The sequence below is a fragment of the Petaurus breviceps genome, unplaced genomic scaffold (assembly GCF_028583685.1).
Source record: "Petaurus breviceps papuanus isolate PSGF00001 unplaced genomic scaffold, PetGlider_PUasm1.0 184, whole genome shotgun sequence".
Lineage (NCBI taxonomy): Eukaryota > Metazoa > Chordata > Mammalia > Diprotodontia > Petauridae > Petaurus > Petaurus breviceps.
Genome location: NW_027185793.1, coordinates 1,522,355 through 1,544,266, shown reverse-complemented (window position 1 = coordinate 1,544,266; position 21,912 = coordinate 1,522,355). Strand labels below are relative to the sequence as shown.

At 35.2% G+C, this 21,912-nt stretch overlaps 1 protein-coding gene across 1 annotated transcript in view; it reads left to right on the top strand.

Moving 5' to 3' along the window:
* MLLT3 (MLLT3 super elongation complex subunit) overlaps positions 1-21,912 on the top strand; it is a 310,982-nt gene that overhangs the window by 216,899 nt on the left and 72,171 nt on the right. Inside the window, exon 4 of the mRNA XM_069088086.1 lies at positions 6,143-6,748. Within this exon, the coding sequence (XP_068944187.1) occupies positions 6,143-6,748 (606 nt within the window). The remainder of the gene's footprint in view (positions 1-6,142; positions 6,749-21,912) is intronic.

Sequence of the window (21,912 nt, the reverse complement as noted above, 5' to 3'; positions counted from 1 at the left end):
AGTGGGCAAACCAGGAGTGCACATGAAATAAACTGAAGACAAGGACTTCATATTGCTTTTTGTCCCATATAATAAGGTATTGCTGACCAGTAAAAGGCAATTTTAAAACATAATGTGAATATGTTTTAAACATAAAACATATATTTTAAAACATACCTATACCTGAGTTAGTAGAAATGAGAGATCAAGTAAAGGAGCTACAAAAATCTGATGCAGGAAAAGTTGAAGACTTTGAGGTCATTGAAAATCTTTGCTTAAGTCAAACACCACAAATTTTACCTAATTACTAAAAAGGTGACAAAAATAGTACTGAGATCTTAAACAATTTTGAAAACTTCATGAGCATAATTGGATTGGAATTCTGAAAAGTTCTTTTTTAGTTTAATTGCATGAATCCAGATGGTAGCTCAATTACAGTGAAATAGTAATTTTAATAATTTGATATATCCTATAACCATTTTGAGGATGAACTTATTCTCCCGCAATATTTGGTACAAAGTATGTAAACATCTGAACTCCATTGAAAAACTTAATAGCAATAACAAATTAGGACTAAGAGAATCATGGTAGTACTTCACCTCAAACTGTACTGTAAAATAGTAATCATCAAAACTTTTTAACACTTAAAATTGAATTTGTTAAAAAAAAATTGAAATTGGGGCGGGTAGGTGGCACGATGAGTAGAGCTCTGGCCCTGGAGTCAGGAGAACCTGAGTTCAGATCTGGCCTCAGACAACACACACACACACACACACACACACACACACCTAGCCATGGGCAAGTTACTCAACCCCAATTGCCCTCCAAAAAGCAAAAAAAAAAAATTTAAAAATTGAATTTGTTCAGCTGAAATAGGTCCAAAAGACATAAAACATAATAGCCCAATATTCAGTAAATCCAAGAAGATGGGGCTTTCATTCTTTATTCAACAAAAAATGTTGGAAAAAGTAGGAAAGTATTTGGTAGAAATTAAATTTACATCAGACTCACTATCTAAAGCACAGTCAGTGTATGTAAATAGGAAAAGTGACAGTGCATCTTAAGAAATTGGTTAGAGTTGAAAAAGTACCATGACAAAGAAATTTTTTTAACAAAATAGCAATTTATCATGAAAGACAAAATTGATAATTGAATAAAATTTTAAAAGATTTTGCATGAATAAAATCAATTCAGGAAAAATATGAAGAGAAACCATAATGTGGAGGGATAAATTTGCATGAAAATCATTTTTTAAAGTTTCATATTTAAGATATCTAGGGAGTTTATTTAAAATATCTGATCTGAGGTCATTGTGCAATAGCAGTAGTAGTCAGATTATGAAGAAAGTTTCTAAGTTACAAACTGCCTTCAACCTTGTGGAAATAATATAAATCACCAATAAAAATGCAAATTAAAACAACGTTTAGGTTCCTCCTCATACACGGAAATTAGTAAAAATGGCAAAGACAAAATATTGTTGGATGAGGTGTGGGAAGGCAGGTGCCTTCAATACAATTCAATAAGCATTCATTAGGTTCCTATAATATACTATGTACCAAACTTGGTGGTAGTTGCTAAAGACAAAAAAGCCAACTTCAGGTATCTTAAATTCTACTGAGGAGGGAAAACAAGCAAAAATATTAATAAAGAACAATGGTCAAAAAATGTTTATATATTTGTGCAATTAATGAATAATATTGGAAGGTGAGGGAAGGTAGGGAAGAACTCCTCAGATAATGAGGAGGAGTCCCTTGTAGAAGGTCATGCTTCAAATATGTCTTGAAGGAATTCTTCAAGAAATAACAGGTTCTCCAGAGGTGTGGATGGTTACTTTTCCTGGTCAGGGACACTGGTGGAGGACTGTTGACAAGTTGCAATTTACATGTTATTCCAGTTCTTGGTTGGCATGTAGTTTGTTTATATTTGTCCTTTTTTAAAAATAAAATTTGTTGCAGAAAGAAATGCTATTCAGAAAGCATATCTTTGTTTTTCTCATGTATTATTTCTTGCAATATTTTATAGCTTCTAGGGAATACCTTTGTAAGAAATATTCTGTCACACTTTTTATGTATCTCCTATGTATTTGGCCATATGCAAATATTTATAGAATAAAGTGTTAAGCGAGCTGAAAACCTCATACAAGTAAGGAAGCCAGGTTAAATAGGTCAGGAAAAAATCTAAAATAAAAGAAGGTCTAATGGGAAGAAGTAGCAACTAGAGAGAAAATCAGCTGAGCTAGCCCTTGATTATCAGTGGTAATAGGTGCCAGAGACAGTGTGGAAGATAAAATTAAAAAATAACCACAAACTTGATGTTAGCCAATATTTAAAAACCCTTTATTTCCTCAAATCATCTTCAAGAGTTATTAGATTATAGGGGTATGAATAGAGATTATTTATAAAGGAATTTCATTTCATCCCAGAATTTGAATTCAGTAAAGGATGAATAGAAGAAAGAAAATGCCACATGGTATATTCAAAGAAAATGAAGTCGTTACATATATATGTTCAAATATGAATATATGCTTTAAGCTTTTGCACTCTTAGTAATATGGACCCTTTGAATCAGTTTGCTTTATCTTCCATTTGTCCTAATTGGCATTAGGCAAACAAATTGTACTTGACATTCTATAATTACCTCCAAGTAACTGATTAGTCTGTTATTTATCTCCTAATTGCCAAATTTAGTGGCCTTTTTTCAGTATATATCCTTTTTTTTTTTTTTACTTTTCTACATTTGACACTGACTATCTTCTCTTCCTGGATACCATACTTTTTCCTTCCTGCATTTCATGCCCCTGCTTTCTTGGTTCTGTTTTCTATTTGATTACTTTTTCTTGGTGTCCTTTGCTGGATCTTCATTGATATCTCATGCCCTCTCTTACCCCCTAACTCTGTGTTTACTGCAGTGCTTTGCCCTGAGCTCTTGTCACTACAGTATCTTCTTTCTCCCTGATCTCATTAGCTCCCATGGATCTATTCTATGTAGATGACTTCTCCTAATCTCTTTCCTGAGCTTGATTCCCTCAGCACTCTGGAGATCAGTAACATTTCCTTTGCCACCATCAGCATCTAGTGCTGACCAATTCCCAATAGTGGGGAATAAACCTGAATCTTGGTAGTAGTCAGCCTCCTCCCCACATCCCACGGATTCTGTTCCCATGCAGCACTTGCTGCCAGCATTCTTGTGGCACTGTCAAATGGTTCAGTATCAGAAACAGATAGAATTATCAGTAGCAATAACACTACATAGGAGACATTTTTATTTATTTTGCTTCTGTGTCCTATGGACCATTAATCTATCTTAGACTTTTAGCTGAAACCTATGTGTATTTTCTTCTCCCATTAGAATATGAGTTCTTTGAGTGTCTTTCCTGTTTGTATTTCCAGAATTTAGCACAGGGCTTTCCACATAGGTAAAGCTTAATAAATGCCTGTTTGTTCATTCATTCATTACTGACTGCTCACAGGATATTTTAAATTCATATATCAAATATAAAATTTCCAAAACAAAACTCTTTTATCTTTTTATACCAACCTAACCAGCTCCCTAAATTCCCTATTTCTTTAAAAATGTCTAGTCATTTAGGTTCAAAATTTCAGTCATCTTTACTCTCCTTTTTCCACCTCCATTCTCCAGTATAGTCAGCTGTTTCATCAGTTCTACCACAACATTTCTGGCATCTGCCCCTTTTTCATGGCTATCACTCTAGTCTGGCCATCATTACCTCTCACTTGGCCTATTGCAATAGATATTTAGTTGGTCTTCTTGTTTCCAGGCTCACCTCGCTCATTTGTCCTCCATAAAATTCCCATACTGATATTCCTAAGTTAAAGGTCTAACTATGTCATTCCCTTTATCCAGAAGCCCCATTGACTCTCTCTCTCTCTTTTTTTAAAGCAATCGGGATTAAGTAACTTGCTCAAGGTTACACGGCCAGTTATTTCTGAGTGTGGTGCTAAGTATCTGAGCCTGGATTTGATCCCCAGGTCATCCTGACACTGGAGCTGGTGCTCTTACTTGCTGAGCCACCTGGCCATCCCTCCATTGACTCCTTAATTCTTCTAGGATAAAACATTAAACAGTTGGGCATTCAAAGCCCTTCACTATCTTGCTCCTGTCTTCTTTCTAGGCTTCTAGACATTAGACATCTAGGCTTTCTAGACTAGACATTAGTCTCCTTCTGGTACTTTACAGTGAATATCTCAAATGATAAAAAAGGCTAAAGGTAAGGCAAGAAGAGTTAAGTCATTATTCCAGGCTACTTTGTTTACCATAGTATAGATTTAATTGTTCTGCATATTTAAGGTCAAGATATTTTATTGTGCTTCTCAAGACAATAAATTCCAGGATGATATTTTGCATTTTAAATAAAGGCATCCTCATGGAGACTTTGTGCTAAAGCTGCTTATTTTTTTGGTTGTTTCATAGAAAAATACAGTGGTTAGTTAACAGCTGTAAATTTTTGAAATTATGTGCTCAAAAAAGTGTTTAATACTGTGCTTAGGTAACTTTGAGTGAACTGCTAAGCCTGGGGATTTTAGTATTATAGTTATGGTATTTTTAGCAAATTACAAAAATTGAATGCATCAACAAACTGATAAATCTTAAGAGTATGGAATTTTAGTGCGCCATTTTTATCCTAATTTTGGATTATTCATAGCATTGTTTATCATGTCAGGAAATGTCCTCTAAGGTAGTTTATTAAAGTAAAAAAATTTCAGAAACATGAAGCCTGCCTCCAGCTTTTGGCTCTTAAATTCCTGAAAACTGATAATTCCCCTATCCTTCCTTAAAAAAAAAAAAGATTTGTGTAGTTTGTTGAAATAGCGAAAAAACCAGGCTTTTCTATGTGGCTTATTTTATAAAAAAAGAGTTAAGCCCATTGTTTTTCAGAGAAAATAACAAGAATAGATTTGTTGAATATGTATTTAGTTATAAAAGAGATTCCCCCCCCCCCTCCCCGGGATATGTGTAACATATCTAGTAGACTTTTTTTATGTTACTGCCATACACATTTGGTTTACATATCATTGGACTTAAAACAGGAAAAGGTGAATTAAAGACCAAACATCATAAGCATGGCAGGAGAAGCAAATTCCAGTTACAAAACTTATCCTTTCATTTTCCTCTGGTATCAATTAAGAAGATAAAGGTAGGTATGGCACAATTCCTCTGGTTATGTGTGGATTACCCAGTTTTACATGCTAAGGATCTAATTTGTGATTTTTATTACAAAAGTAAATGTCCATGAATATAGTGAGCATAAAATCACATTTTGTTTATTGCAAAATCACCTTATATATCATACTGGGCCATTAAGGGAATAAATATTCATTTATAATTGTTAAAGACACTACAATCCAATTTTATTTGCCTTAATTCACTGATCTAATTTGGAAATCCAAGAGAGCTGGACCTGGAGTCAGGAAACTGGAGTTCAAACCCTGGTCTTTCTAGCTGCTGATTGAGTGACTGTCTGACCCTGAGCAATGCTTATCACCTCTTTGTATTACTTATCTCACTGAGGTGTTGTGAGGAAAGTGCTTGGTCAGATTTTAAAATGCTAGGAATTATAATTGTTAAGAAGAATTCTTTAAACATATTTTCATTGCCTAGAGAGCCTTAAGTAGAACAAGCCTTTTTTTTTTTTAAATTAATACTTTGCATCAGACCTTAACTTTTGCTATTTTATTTTGAAAGTTTGGATTAACGAGCACACTGAATTTGGAGTCAATGGACCTTGTTTCCAATCCTGGCTCTGCTAATTCCTGCCTGCCTTATCTTGGCAAATTACCTCCTGAGCCTCAGTTTCCTTTATCTGTTGAAAGGGATCAGGCTAGTTGTTATTCTAAGAACTCTATTAGCGCAGACTCCCAAGATCCTTGGATGGTTTTTATAAAAGTACACATTGTTCCTAGGAAAGAGACCCTGGCTTAGTTTCTCCTATCTATCTCATTAGCTTGCTAGACAGTTACATCCCACTTTTTCTTAAGTCTGTTCTGTTCTCTACCCACTTATCATATTGTGGGAACTTGGTGTCCACAAGATTAGTTGGAGAGAAATCACAAAGTAACCATTATGTGCAGAGGAAACTGGGAGTAGTCCGGCCTTTTTCCTCAGCTTCAGGAGCCTCACAGATCTGTGCTTGTCTTTTTTACAGGACCCCAATAGGAGTAGCCATACAAATAGCAGCAGCACCAGTGGTAACAGTTTCTCAAAACCTCACAAGTTATCAAAGGAGCACAAGGAAAAACCTCCTAAGGACTCAAGAGAACATAAAAGTGCCTTCAAAGAACCTTCCAGGGAACATAACAAATCTTCCAAAGAATCCTCTAAGAAACCCAAAGAAAACAAACCACTAAAAGAAGAAAAAATAGTTCCTAAGATGGCCTTCAAGGAACCTAAACCCATGTCAAAAGAGCCAAAACATGAAAGCAGCTTACTTACCATCACAGGTGGTCAGCAGCAAGACAAAAAAGCCCCCAGCAAAAGGCCCCCTGTTTCAGAGTCTGAGGACCTTGCAGCCAAAAAAAGGAAAAAAAGCAGCTCAGAGGCTTTGTTTAAAAGTTTTTCTAGTGCCCCACCACTGATACTCACTTGTTCTGCTGAGAAAAAAACTACAAAAGATAAATCTCATGTCAAGATGGGAAAGGTAAAAATGGAAGGTGATACATCAGAGAAGAAGAAATCAACTTTACCCCCCTTTGATGATATTGTGGATCCCAATGACTCTGACATGGAAGAAAACATGTCTTCTAAATCTGAAGTGAGTGTTGTCTTTTTGGTTGTGTTTGTTTTTGTTTTTTATTTTCCCCCTTGGTTTTCAGATTTAAGTTTTTCTTTTAGACAGCTTTACAATTTAGAGAGGGGGTTGGGGGAAGAGGAGAAAATGAATGAATCAATAAAATAGATATAATGGACATGGTTCAGGAAAGGTAATGAAGAAAAGGAAGTTGCTAGTGCATCTGTAGTATTTCATATGTCTTATTTGTGTGATTCATATTGTCCAGGGAATGCCATATGTCCTAGCATTATAATGGGTTGTTGGAACAGTAATTGAAATTACTATCCGCTCATTAGAGCTTCCTTCCCCTAACCCCCTTTATTTTTCCTGAGATTGTTAAACCTTCAGTTATCTTTTATTGTTTTCTAGTATGAATACATTTTAAAAAGTAAGAGTCTAAGAAATTAATTCAGCTTAAAACATAAAGAAGAAAAAGCAGGATGACATAAACTCTTGACCTTTTATCAATACTATAAAAGGGAAAATGTAATTTTCTCATCTATCCAGAAAATCTAATTTATCTTCTGAAGGGTGGTAACCTTTACTTGTATTCTTTTCTTATTAATGGGGGATGAGAATTTTGTTCCTTGAATGTTCCTGGTATTAAAAATCTCTCTTCTGAAGGAAACAGTAGAATGTTCTTTGTCTTTGGGATTTAAAATCATTGAATCCTAAAGTTTTAGAGTGGGATGGAATTTGAAGGTTATTTGATCCTGTTCTCCAGCCAGTATAGTAATCTTGTCTATAGCTTATTTGATCAGATGGTAGGTAAACTTTTACTGGAATATATACTGTAACAGGAAACTTGCTAGCCAGGAGTGCCAACTATTTTGGAATCCAGAAGTCTCAAGCAGGTTAATTTTGATCTATTAGTTAATTTGGAAGACCACTGATAATGAAATAACAAAAAATGCCTGGCGAGTGCCATTGAAATCCCCCTCCTTGCACTTGTTCAGTAGATTTGTAACCTCTTTGAGACATGAAACAGTCTGAATTTTTTCTTTCCATTCCTGAGGCCTCATAAAGTGCTTTGGACAAAATAGACTATTAAGAAATTCTTTGTGAATTGAATTATCAACATTTCCATTAGAGGCATTAAGAAGAGGATATAGTCTGATATTGCCATATTATCTCCTCTCTGTGTGATAGATCTTAGTATCTTACTACCTGAAATGGTGATAAAGGTTGGAGTGTGGTGGTGACTTCCATTCTATCCTTCTCGTAACTTGCTGATTAGAATGCTGGCAAAGGAATTGGAGTGGGCTATACCAACACTGTCCATTCTCTTTATATGTTATTAGTATTTTTAAATCTCACAGGGAAATCCTCAGCATACTTGGGCTCGTTCATAAGTACATATTGGCTTGTGGATTTTAAGAAATTACAGCAATCAATCTGTTACCAAGTCCAGTCTCAAGACCTTTGAAGTCATAGTATTGGTAGTTGAAAAGAAACTTAAAGATTCTTTAGTCACATCTCATATTTCCAGATGAACAAACTGGGGGCCTGAGGAGATTAAGTGATTTGGGCAAAGTTATATGATCAAATTAATGGCAGTCAAGACTAGAATCTATGTCTCTAGAATACACAGTCCATATTATGTGTCATCTACCATATTATCCTACAGACTTCCATTTCAAAAACACTTACCTATCCTGTGCTATACCTAAACTGCTTTCATCTTCCATCTGTTCTCTTGTTTCATCAACATGTAGATCCAACCAATGTTTTTTGTAGCCTAAAATAACAACATGCAAAAACCTTTAGAGTCACAGCATTTGATCAAAAAAGTTTTTGAAGCAAAAACCTTTAGAGTCACCTTTCTTTTAAATGAGTATTGTTAAAAAGTAAATGAAAATGCATTGTCAGATAATTTGTCATTTTCTTACACATGCCATTTTTACTTTTTAAAATTGAATTTAGCTCTTTTTTTTAAATCTCCAGTCTGCTCATTTGGTAAGTCTGTGGTTTGTTGTACTTTTAAGATCAGAATGTTTCTCATTAAAAAAAGCATGTACCTAGAAACAATTTATTCAAAGTACCCAGACAATTTGGGTGCAGTGAATAAATTACAGCAACTATGTAGTTGTATTCTGAATATTTGATATTGTGTCACTTCACCCTTTATTTAGAGATGATAAAAATGATAGCATTTATAGCTCTTTAAGTATGCAAGGCGCTTTACAAATGTCACAACAACCCAGCAACTATTATTATACATTATTATATATTGTATTATTTATTTTATATGACATATTATTATACATTTTTAGTTTTGCTTTTTGGAGGAGGGAAGGCAGGGCAGTTGGGTTAAGTGATTTGCCTACACTCACATGTAGTAAGTGTTAAGTATCTGAGGACAGATTTGAACTCAGGTCCTTCTGACTCTAGGGCCAGTGCCCTATTCACTGTGAAACCTAGCTGCCCCCAATTATTATACATTTTAGAAATGAAAGAGGTTAATTTACTTGTTTAGGGTCACTCAACTAATGAGTAACTGAGGAAAGATTTGAACTCAAAGCTTCTCTTTAGGTCCAACATTCTACACACTTTGCCACCTACATGTTAGAACATACTTTTAAACTTTTCTCAAATAAAAATGTCAAATTGTTTGACTGGGCTTATTAAATTATCTCTGTCATTCATTCATAACATATTTCTCAAGTGCTTACTATGTACAAAGAATTGTGTAAGCACTAGGAGAAATATGGAGGTCATTAAAATGTTATCTGTCCTTATGGAGTTAAAAATCTAGCAGAAATGATGAAATACCATACCATTGAGCAGGATATATAGCATAATAATTATAGTTATGAAATAAGATATAATGAGAGCATAAATCCAACAGTACTTTGAAAGGTTGAATTAAATAAAAGTAACATCTGTCCAACGATGATTATATAGTTTTTTTATTAATTATATTGCCTTGTTTATTAAAACTACTTAAGCTTAATGAATTTGGGTAATATTTGATAATTATTTTTTTTCATACTTTCCTGCTTGCCAAGACCATGGTAGATTGCATGTCTGCCAAGTGTTCCAGGGACCTTCCATTAGCACTACTAAATGTTACCCTTAAATCAGCCACCACACTTAATCTTCCAAGGATCATGGATTTAGAATATTAAAGGACCTAGGAAATTAAGGAGTCTAACTCCTTCATTTTGTTTTTTGTTTTGTTTTGTTTTTGCCTTTTTGGAGGGGGGAAGAAAGGCCAGTTGGGATTAAGTAACTTGTCCAAGGTCACACAACCAATAAGTGTTAAGTGTCTGAGGTTAGATTTGAACTCAGATCCTTCTGATTCCAGGGCCAGTGCTCTATTCACTGTGCCTCCTAGTCACCTTCCCTTCAGTCTACTGATAAGGAAACTGTAGCCCAGAGAAGTTTAATGACTTATTCAGGGTCACACAGTTAAGTGTCTGAGGTTTGGGTATTTTAGTACTTTTTCTGACTCCAAATTCAGTCCCTTCTTCTACTATTTCCTGCCATATCTTATTTCCTTTTTACCTGTAATATTCTCTCAATGATGAATTTCTCAATGATTTCTAAAGCAAACCTTTCTTATATCAAATTGTTTTCTGCATAGTAAAGCACTCCCTTGAAAAGTATCATGGTATTAGTTACTAGATTACTAATTCCACATTATGGTAAGATTTTTTAAAATGATGCATGGTAGATTAGAGTCATAAAAGTAGTGGAAAAAACAGGAGTTCCTTTTAAAATATATTGTGCTCAGGACTGGAAATGGAGCTTCTGGGGTTTTCACATTTTGTTGTCATAAATATAAGAACATCATTTGTTAGGTTTTTAGTGTTAAAATCATGACTGATTGGGCTTTTGGTAAAATGCTTTTTTAATTTTTGTGGTTATTAATTTGTATAGGGATAGGAGAACATAGTACAGTGTAAATGAGATTGAATTTGGAGTCACAATACCGTAAGATCATAATAACAACTAGGAGGGGCTCTTTCATGTCATCTCCTGTAGCCCTGTCATTTTACAGATGGGGAAACTGAGGTCCAAGGAGTAAAATTCCAGTCCTACCACTTATTAACATCTACCATATTATAATCTTGGCAAGTTGCTTAATTTTTCTAGCCTCAGTTCCCTCATGTGTAAAATAAGGTGTTTGGACTAACATGGCCTCTGAAGTCTCTTTCAGCTCAAAATCTATCTATGCTCATCCATGTGGGTTGTGTAGCATAGCAACTAAAATAATTCAGAATGAATTCCTGCCTTGAGGAAATGCAGACTTGAGCCTTTCAGGAGGGAAGGGTCCTTGTTTTATTCACTTGTTCAAGGATGCTCTTGTGAACCAACTTGGCAGAGTGATTGGACTTTGATTGAATGTTTATTTTTAGGCAATTTCAGGTATAAGAGGAAGAAGTCCTGAATGGGGTGGGAGGGTGTAATATGAAGAGAACTGGGAAGGTCATGGCCAAGTAGCCCATTAGCCAGCAAGTTCCTGAATTACTCACTTCTGAAGCATCTACATGCTACAGATTACAGGTCAGCAGAACTGTTATATTAAGACACTCTAATTAAAGTCAGGTTTTAGGGGAAAATAAAGTAAGTCTAAGAGGTTTTTTTTGTTTGTTTGTTTTGGGTTTTTTTGTTGCTTTTTGGAGGGGGGAAGGCAGGGCAATTGGGGTTAAGTGACTTGCCCAAGGTTAATGTTAAGTAAGTGTTAAGTATCTGAGATCATATTTGAACTCAGGTGTTTCTGACTCCTGGGCCAGTGCTCTATTCACTGTGCCACCTACTGCCTCAGACTAAGAGATTTTTATGAATCATGAGTTATGAATAGTAGAGTAGTTATTCCTGTCATTTTCTTCTTGAGATGAGAGGTGTGTGTATTTACACAGGCAAACACACATGAATATAAATGTAAAGATTGGGGGAATTTAGATATCTCTGATTTCAGAGTGTTGCACATTTTCTTATGAATCTCTATTAACATGTATTCCTTTTAATAACATAGTCCTTAAAGACATTTTAAAAGCATTTTAAAAAACAAAATTGGATGAGTTGGCTTGTTCTTCAAATATATGGGTTTTAGCCTTTTCTTGAACATAAAAACTTCAAGGAAAGAATTATTTGGAGCAGATGGCACTTTGCCCTGAATTTTGTTTTGAGGAGGTGTGTGGCTCTTCTTAATGATATGCATGTGTTACACACTGTAACAGGAAAAATACTGGACAAAAGAATCCTTAAATCTTAAAAGGAAATTCTGATTCAAATTCCTTCAGTTTTAAGCTACCCTCTTTTTGGAAAATAAAAGTTTTATTGGGTGACTGGATTACCATTTAGACTGCTGAAGCTTAGTAATGAATTAAATACCATCCATGTTAGTCACTTTTTGAAACCCTTCTGATCATCCCACAGATAAGGGACAAGATTCATAAAAAATGATCTTGTTCACTGAGATTTAAGAGAGATTTTTTTTTTCCATATAAAATGAAGAGATTGTGGGGGGGGCATTTTTTATTTTTTATTGCTCATTTGACTGATTGTTAAAATGTCCTTCCCCTTCCCCCATTTAAATTTAACTGCTTAATAATCACCAAATGGATATGATTATATATTTATAGATCTATGCTGTTTGAAAGAGGAAACCCTTCACAGGGAAAGCTTATAAGTAGACAGCCTTGAAAGCATCCCTTCTTCGGTAGTAAGCTGTGCTGCCCTAATGCAACATGACACTTGGGTGGTCTTTTAGATATGTGAATATCAGTAAAAACTTCACATTTTATAATTGTACATTGTTATCCATTGCTTTGAACATAAATAACAATGAAAAGAATCCAAGTGTTGACCACTTTTCTATTCTGCCGGGGTCTCTAATATTTTCCCTTTGCAGAGCAAGCAATATGAAATATTCCAGTTATTTTAAAGAGAATTTATGAGCTTTAAAGAATGTTTGATTTTTGAGAGGACAAATTTTGGTATCATGGAAATAAAGAATAAGAAACAGAAGAAAATAAAAATTAAATAATCCCATTTCTTGTTCTGATAGTCTGTTTCAATGTATTAAAGGAATTTGTTTTTCTCTACCTGTTTCTTACCCTGATATTTAATGGAGGCTTAATTCTTATACAAAAATTAAGGTTAGTAGAATGAAATGTTCTAATTAACTCTTTTAGAAAACTGGGCAGATTAAATTTGATAAAATGTCCAGTCTGTGGAATAACAAATTTTAATTATTTCTTGGTTTGGTTCTATTAGCATTATTTTCTTGCATAACATGTAGCTAGAGGAAGAGAATGAAATTTACTTTGATAGCTCCATTTGATTTTCTGGGGTGTGGTAGTGACTGAGATATAGGATAAGTACTGTAAACCACCAAATTGCAGCTTAAAAAAATCCAACCCCCCCCCCTCACATGTGTGTGTGTGTGTGTGTCTGTGTGTGTATCTTAGTCTTATTTCCTCTCTCCCTCCCCCACTCCATTCATTGCCCTGTTTAAAATGTCTGGAGCTAGTAGTAAATATCCTGCTGTTGAAGCTTCGACCTTAGGTTTTTATTTGATGGAAGGTTGTCACAATCAGAGAAGAAGGTCTTTATTGTATTTTCAAAGTGGCTTTTTAATGACTTGTTCCCTTAGCGAATGCAAGGGTTGTAAAATCTGAAAGTATGGTAAGTATGCAGTGTGTAGGGGCCATCCATTCTAGTGCTTTGCAGGCTCTCCAGTGGGACTTTTCATTCTTCCTGCCTTAGAACTGACGAAGAAAATACCTTTGGGGATAAAGTGCCTCCTCTGTATATTCAGCCCAGTGAGAAAGATCATTTAAAATTTTTGAAGACTTTTGACCCTTTTGAGTCATGAATATTCTACCTATTTAGTGGATTTACTTTTACTCTATCTAAGTGTCTATCTTTGTCTTAAACATTGTCCTATATTTCCTGTAGCATTAATCTCATTCTGGTAAAATTTTTTTCTTTTTGTTTTATATTGTACTCTGGTACATTTTGCTTCTAAATTATTCCCAATTCTAAATTATTCTCTTTGTGTGAGAGTGGGTCCAGTGGATGATAATAATAATAGGTCACATTTGTGAAGTGCTATATGGTTAAAAAAAAAAAACAAATTTATAGCTATTATCACTTTTGATCTTCACAAAAACCCTTTGAGGTAAATATTCAAAATTTGATTATCCCATTTTACAAAGAAGGAAAGAGGTTAAGTGACTTAAAGCCACATAGGGAATAGAGGTGAAGCCAGATTTGTATTTCACCTTTCTGTTTCTTCATTTCTCTTTGCACTTAAGATCTGTTGATTTAATAATGAATGTTTTCTAAAATTCAGTTGTTTGAGTTTCTCTCTGTGATTTTTGTGAAATGTGTCCAAAAGCTGAATTACCTAATTTAGGCCACTAAATTACTAATTAGGACATGAGGAGGGAGGGAGGGAAGGAGACGGACATACACACACACAGAAGTACAAACACACACGTATATGTCATTTTTAGACAAAACAAAGATATGATTAAATCTTTTATTTGAAAGATTGCTTTACATAAGAGATGCCCTTTTAGAAAGAGCCTATAAAATGTATTTCTGCAAAATGAATTTGATTTTCATCTTTAGTTCCTATTAAAATTACAAAGGCGTAGTCTATATAGTAGATTTTACTCTTGTAAACTCTAGTCTTCTTTTTCAGCCATTTGGTAAGTGAATAATATTATGCTTTAATCTTGAGAAAACTACTTTCCCAATAGAAAATTTTAAATACAATAACAGTACTATATTCCTTGTTGGAATTTTGATAGTGAAACATCCTTGATTGACTTCTTTGCTGCAAGGTTGATACAAGTTTAACTTGCTAAGTATGTCCTGCTCTTGAAACAAAAAGGATACTTCATTTGTAGCCTGATTCCACAACTTTGGTTACTTCCTTTATTGTCTAGGTATTCATCCTGGCTGAACAAAGATGAATTGTAATACTGTAGGTTTAAGAATATGCCACAGTGTTACAAAGCATATTTTTAGCTTGAATATTAACTCATGTTTAAGATGTCTAGGTTGAGAAAACAAGAGAGTTACTTGGGTCGGTTCTGTAGAATGAGCTTACTTAGGTGTACCTATAAATACCAGATTTTGATAAATACCAAAGATATTTTCAGAGGTAACACAGAAATGGAATTATAGTGGAGAGTTAAGGGGGTATCCTTTCCTTTCAATTTCCATATAAGTCTTTTTATCCCAGATTGAGAAATAATGTTATCTGTATAGAACCACATAGTTCTATATAGAATTCATGCATCATCAGATATTTATGTACAAGTGAGAGCAAAATTTAATATGCCAGCATCGATCATTTTGTAGACCATTTATTCAGAATTGAAAAAGTAGTCATACTAATGAGCTTCTTCTAAACTACTTCCTAAGTATATAGTGTTAACTAGGCAGAGATGGATGGACAGATAGTGAGAAGGAAATCTGTCCCCCCTCACAGGGAAGAAAGTATTTTCTTGGCAAGTCAGTGTTGAAGAATTTCTTTTTCTAGAACCTTCTAGAACCTGTGCTGTTGATCCTAAGACACTACTGCACTGTAATTTTGTTTGTGTATTTGTTTTGTTTTGGCCCTGTGATTTCCAAAGCAATAGAGAGCTCTGGGTGAGGAAATTCTTCCAATTCCGAAAACCAACTATTCTTATTCTGTAACGTAAAGATGTCTTTGGGGAGTGGGGAGGGCAGCATTTGGGTGTTAAATGAATTGCCCACAATCACACAGCTAGTAAGCATCAAGTGTCTGAGGCCAGCTTTGAACTCAGGTCGTCCTGACTTCAGGATGGGTGCTCTCTCCATTGTGTCATCTAGCTGTCCCCTATAATATAAAGATTTAGAGAGTTTCCTGAGGCATTAAAAAATTAATTGACTTGACCAAGGTTGCATAATGCCTAAATATTAAGAACCAAGAGCCAAACCTAAGTCCCTGTTTGGTGTGTTTGCCTTTATACCATGTTGAGATTTGTATGTTGTAGCATTTTGGTTTTGTCGCTTCTTGGATCTTTAGAAATGAACAATTTACAGTTAATTTTCTAAATCATAGTTACTGCCCCTTGCAGATTTTTTTTTCTTTTTGGTGGCTCTTTATGTAATAGTGATCAGTCACTTTCTAACTAAATATGATTTTGAGGACTTAAAAAACAATCCCTTCAAAGCTTCCCAACTCTCCTTTTGCCTTCTTCTTTCTTCATCTGCTCTTCCCTCAGTTGAATAATTTTAACTACAAGACTCTCATGTAATACTTCTTAGCCTTCAGTTACTTTTCAGTTTCTCAGAGACCTCATATTAATCATAAAGCCACTTGATATTAGCCTTACTGAAGATGTACTAGAGAGAACATGAAAAATAAAATTTAAAGGTAATTCCCAAATCTCCCATTAATTATTAATTTTAGCATGCTTATACATACCTGCCAAACGTTTTTAAAGAGCTGGTGACTTATTTTACTTTTAATTCTCTCCCTCTGTTATCCACTGTCCTAATAGAGGTACTCATAGGCTAGTGGAAAAACCACAAAAAGGATGGTTGGAAGATAAGAAATAAGAGAAAAGGTACATGAATAATCCCCAAATAAGCCAACATTAATTCAGGATTTTCAACATAAAAAAATCATAGAGCTGGAAGGGACTTTAGGCATCATTTGTTTATAATCTCTCATTACAGATGAGGAACTAAGGCCCAGAGAGATAAAGCAACTTATCCATGGGTCATACAGCTAATTCATGGGACAGACAGAACAGGAGGTCAGTTCTCTGAATGTGAGTCTTTCTATTATAATGGTCTTCCTCCTGGAATTTAGAGTCATTGTTGGAGAGAATATATTTTGGACTCCTTCCAAAAGCATTTAGTTATGGAAGTACTGAAAGGACTCTGTTATATAATCTAGTTTTATCTATGAAGTGTTCTAATAACAAGGATGTAGAGAAGAATGTAGTAGGGATTCCACCTACTATTATTGTATTACTATGTAAATTTTTTATACTTACATCATGCTCTAAGACAGACTGTCTGTCTTGCTTCCTCAATTGTATCACTTAGGATAACTAGCCTACTTTCCCCAGACCTGTTATTTCTAAATTGTGTTTTGTGGAAACTTGGGACTGACTTTTATACAAAGGCTTGTAGATGTTTCTGAGAGATGAAAATCTCAGCTTTGTGAATGTATATGTATGTGTATATGTTTGTGTGTGCACACTTATAAAGTTTATAAATGTGCTATTTCTAAGCTGTGTCTTGAAGGGTATTTATTTATTTGTTACTGGTTTCATTTTTTATTTGGCCTATTACTATTTTATTCTTAAATCCTAGTGGAGTTTTTCAAGTTCTTTGTCCTTTTTTTTTTTTTTTTTGGAGGGGGGAAGGCAGGGCAATTGAGGTTAAGTGTCTTGCCCAAGGTCATAGACCTAGTAAGTATTAAGTGTCTGAGACCAGATTTGAGCTCAGGTCCTCCTGACTCCAGGGCCAGTATTCTATTCACTGCGCTACCTAGACACCCTGAGTTCTTTGTCTTTCAGAAGTATTTACTGTGTATGACAACCTATGTCAAAATTGGTGCAATATATTTTAAATCATGTGGAACATGGATTGTATTCAAAAATTTTCCCCTCTTTTTTTTTCATGCAGTACCCTCCCTAATCAATCTCTGAATAGTTTTACCTAGAAAATAAACATCTAGAAAGTAGTCATATGAAGAGTTAGGTGTTATTTTGAATTAATAAGATCTTTGACCTTTACAAGATTTTATTTTCTTTTCCTACGAATTGTGTTTTCTGTACCAGCAGAAACCACATGCTCCAAAACCTTAACAGAGGCATTTGGTTATTAATTTAAAAAAAGAAATCATGAAAGTCTTTGTTTCCTATATTAAAACCATATCCAAGCTGCTTATTTTCCATGAAAAACAAAGGTTAGTTGGAGGGGATGGAGGTGAAAATGACCTGTCACGTCTCTCACATCCTTGCTTAGCTGATAAGTCACCGATCCTCTTAGGCCCTACAGGCACATGTTACCATTTGTTTGGCCTGTTTCCTCTTTAGAAATTTACAAGGTCAAAATGTTCTTTTCTCTAAGATTGGAGACCAAATTTGGAAACCACAAACTTCTGAAAGTCATACAATGTTATTGATGACTCATAGACTTGGAAAAAAGGTTTTTATTTGAAATCAGGGTCATTGTTAGATGTTCCTGAACTTTTTAACAGAAATCCATTCCTTGTCATTTAGCTCCTTGCCCAGAGCACTAATATTTAGCTACCAAATAAAGGTAGCCAACTGCAAATTGAGGCAGAGTTTAAAATAACTTCTCTTAAGCAGCTGACATCACAGCTCAAATGCTTGCTTATGTTGTGATGTAGTGGGAAAGGTAACAGATCCATCTCTACAGTGAAATTGAAAATTATATCCCAAGGGTGTTATAAGGCAGCTAGGTGGCAACAGTGGATACAGTGCTGGGTGTGGAGCCAGGAATATATGAATTCAAATGTGACCTCACACATGTAGTAGCTGTGTGACCCTGGGAAAGTCACTTTTCCTCTGTATCGGTTTCCTCAGGTCTAAAATGGGACTGGTAATAACATTTACCTCATAGGGATGTTGTAAAGATAAAATAACATAATATTCATAAAGCTCTTCGCATAGTTCCTGGCACATAATAGACAATTAATCAATTTTTATTCCCCTTATAGAGATTAAAATAGAATACTAGAATCTCAGCATTGAAAGGAATGTCCATGATCATCTAGTTCAGGGTAGCAATTAAGCAGGAAGCACATGATAGATTTTGTTCATTCCTTTTACCTTGACATTTTTCTTGAAACTGACCAGACTTAATATATGTGACTATATTTTCCCCCAAATAAAGGAAAAGGGGCAGGGGAAAGAAACTATACACATTTTCTATGTAGGTCATTTAAACAGTGATCATTTAGTTAGCAAAAACATGATAAGTATTAAAAATGATAAAAAGGGGGTGGCTAGGTGGCCAGTAAGAGCACTGGCCCCGCAGTTGGGAGGACCCGGGATAGGTTCCGGCTACTTAACACCCACACAAAATAACTGGCCGTGTAACCTTGGGCAAGTTACTTAACCCCAACTGCTTTAGAAAAAAAAGTGATAAAAAAGTCAATTCTTTTATACTTCCCCTAATTGACTTGCTATCACCACACAGCAGTTTTTCTAAACATTTTATTCTTCCTCAAACCTCCCAAGGTTCTTCTACCTACCACTCTATCAGCTTAGAACCTTACCTCATATTAAAAAAAAATTATTTTTAATTTATGGAATAAAACAAACATTTCTATAATGTAGTACAATAACAAATATTGCTGATAGAATCGAGGCCATTCAAGAAGTCCATCTCTCCTCATTCGCATTTTTATATCACACAGATGCCTTCTACACTATCTCCTCCCTTGTTCATGTGCAAAGACAAACTTCTCTACATTCACAAGGGACCCCATTTCAGCTTTATCATCCCCAGGCTCTCACCTCCAACTTTTCCTAGAAATTTCCCATCTTCGGGGCGGCCAGGTAGCACAGCGAGTAAGAGCACCGGCTCCAGTGTTGAGAACACCTGGAGATCGAATCCCGGGCTCAGACACTTAGCACCCACCCAGAAACACCTGGCCGTGTAACCTTGAGCAAGTTATTTAACCCCAATTGCTTAGGGGCTGCCAGGTGGCTCAGCGAGTAAGAGCACTGGCTCCAGTGTCGGGATGACCTGGATCAAATCCGGGCTCAGATACTCAGCACCACACCAAGAAATAATAACTGGCCGTGTAACCTTGAGCAAGTTACTTAACCCCAATTGCTTAAAAAAAAAAAAAAGGAAATTTCCCATCTTCAAACAATATTCACTTGATCTGTCCATCTCCACTAGCTATCCTCCCATATCTCCTTTTCCTTTTTCGACTAAATTTTTTGAGCAGGCTGTTTGCAAATTGGTGCTTCTACTTTATCACAGATTTATCCTACATATACCTTGTTTATACATAGTTCTTTGCATGTTATTTTCTCCATTAGCCTGTGACAGGCCTGCACAACCTGTGGCATGTGAGCTGCTTATAGCATGCCAAAGGATTTCTGTGGAAAATGGAGAGGAAAACATTCTTTATATGTATAGGAAATCCTTTGGCATGCCACAAGTGGCCCGTAGGCCACAGGTTGTTTAGATCTGACCTTTGAGCTCTTTGAGAGTGGGGATTTTTTTATTTTTCTTTTTTTTTGATTAAAAAAATTTTTTTGCTTTTTTTTCTGGAGGGGGAAGGCAAGGAAATTGGGGTTAAGTGACTTGTCCAAGGTCACACGGCTATTTTGTGTTAAGTATCTGAGGCTGGATTTGAACTCAAGTACTCCTGACTCCAGGGCCAATGCTCTGCGCCACCTAGCTGCCCCAGGGATTTTTTCTTTTGCCTTTTTTTCCCCAATCTTTTTTTTTCATATCCTCAGTGCTTTCCACAGTACCTAGCACACATAGTACATTGTTACTGACTGACTGCAAAAGATTCAGAATTAATACATCCCATGCCTAGTGATTTAAATTCTCAATAGATACTTAGATAGATTCTTGATCTCATAGCTATGAATTTTCTTTCCACTGAATACATAATATATTTTGTCATGCTTTCCTATCCTGTACAATTCTCAACTGCATCTTTTTGTAAAGTCTCCATAAAGAATCCACCCAAAAGAACAGAGGCCCTACTTTGGCTCTTATAGTAATTTGAGGGTACTGATGAAGAAATAGGTTTGTCTCTCTCTTGTTCCTCATTCCTGATATATGACCAACCAATTCTTTTTCAACATACTTGTTTTTGATGATCATGAGATCATAGATTTAGACCTTGAAAGGGAACTTAGGATTCGTAATGCCTCCCCTCTCTACTTTAAAAGGTGAGAAAAGGTGGAGTTTTTGTAGCTTGTCCAGAGTCACAGTGATAATACATGAAAGAGATTGGATTTGAATCCATTTCCTCTAACAGTTGGATCTAAATCTAATACTATTTACACTCTACTTGTGGATATATTTCTCTTTTGTTTGTTTGTTTGTTTTGCTTTTTTGAGGGCAGTTGGGGTTAAGTGACTTGCCCAAGGTCACACAGCTAGTTTTTGTGTTAAGTATCTGAGGCTGGATTTGAACTCAGGTCCTCCTGCCTCCAGGGCCAGTGCTCTACTCACTGCACCACCTAGCTGCCCCGTGGATATACTTCTCAGCAAGTCTTTGCTGCTATCTTCTCACAGCTTATTTATATCAACTCTGTATTTTTTCATTGCCTTCTGTGTCACCTGCGATTTTTGTTATTCTGAGACTGTGTTTCTACCTTCTGTAGCTATTATGATATGACCAAAATATTACTAGAGGTCATCTTATTATATAAATAGAAATACTGAGCCTTATTCTGATAGAAGTAATGAAGGAATTGGCTTCCTTTTTTTTTTGATAAAAATGATTTATAATGATATTTTTGTTTTTATATCTCTCCTTATATCCCTTTCTTACTCCTCCCAAAGAGCCTTCCAATATAACAGTAAAAAAAGAAAGGGAAAAAAATAAAATAATTGTAAATTATTTGTAAAACAATTGTAAATAAATTGTAAAACAAATTAGCACACTCTAAAATATGTTACACACAATGGTCCACATTCATGGAATCCCACTTCATCAAAAGAGAGAGGAGAAATGTCTTTTCATATCTGTTCTTTGAATACAAACTTGCTCTTGATATTTTTTTAACATTCACTTTTGATTATTTTGTGGTTATTTGTTCCATTTATATTTTTGTAGCCATTGGTTTTTTTTTCTGTTTTTGCTTATTCCACTTTGCTTCAATTAGTTTAAATCTTTTCATACATCTTTCTGTTTGTCATGCTCATCATTTCTTACAGCATAGTAGTATTTCATTATCTCAGTTTTTATAGCCATTCCCCAAGATGAGCATCTAATTTGTTCCAAGTTCTTTACTACCACAAAAAGGTACTATTATAAATATTTGGGTGTATATAGACCTTTTCTTTTTCTTAGCCACCTCCTTGGGGTATATATCTAACAGTGCACTCTCCCAGGCAAGAGGAATGGATGTTTGTAGGCCTTTAGATTGATTTACCCATTCACAGCCCCACCAACAGTGCATTAGTGTGCTT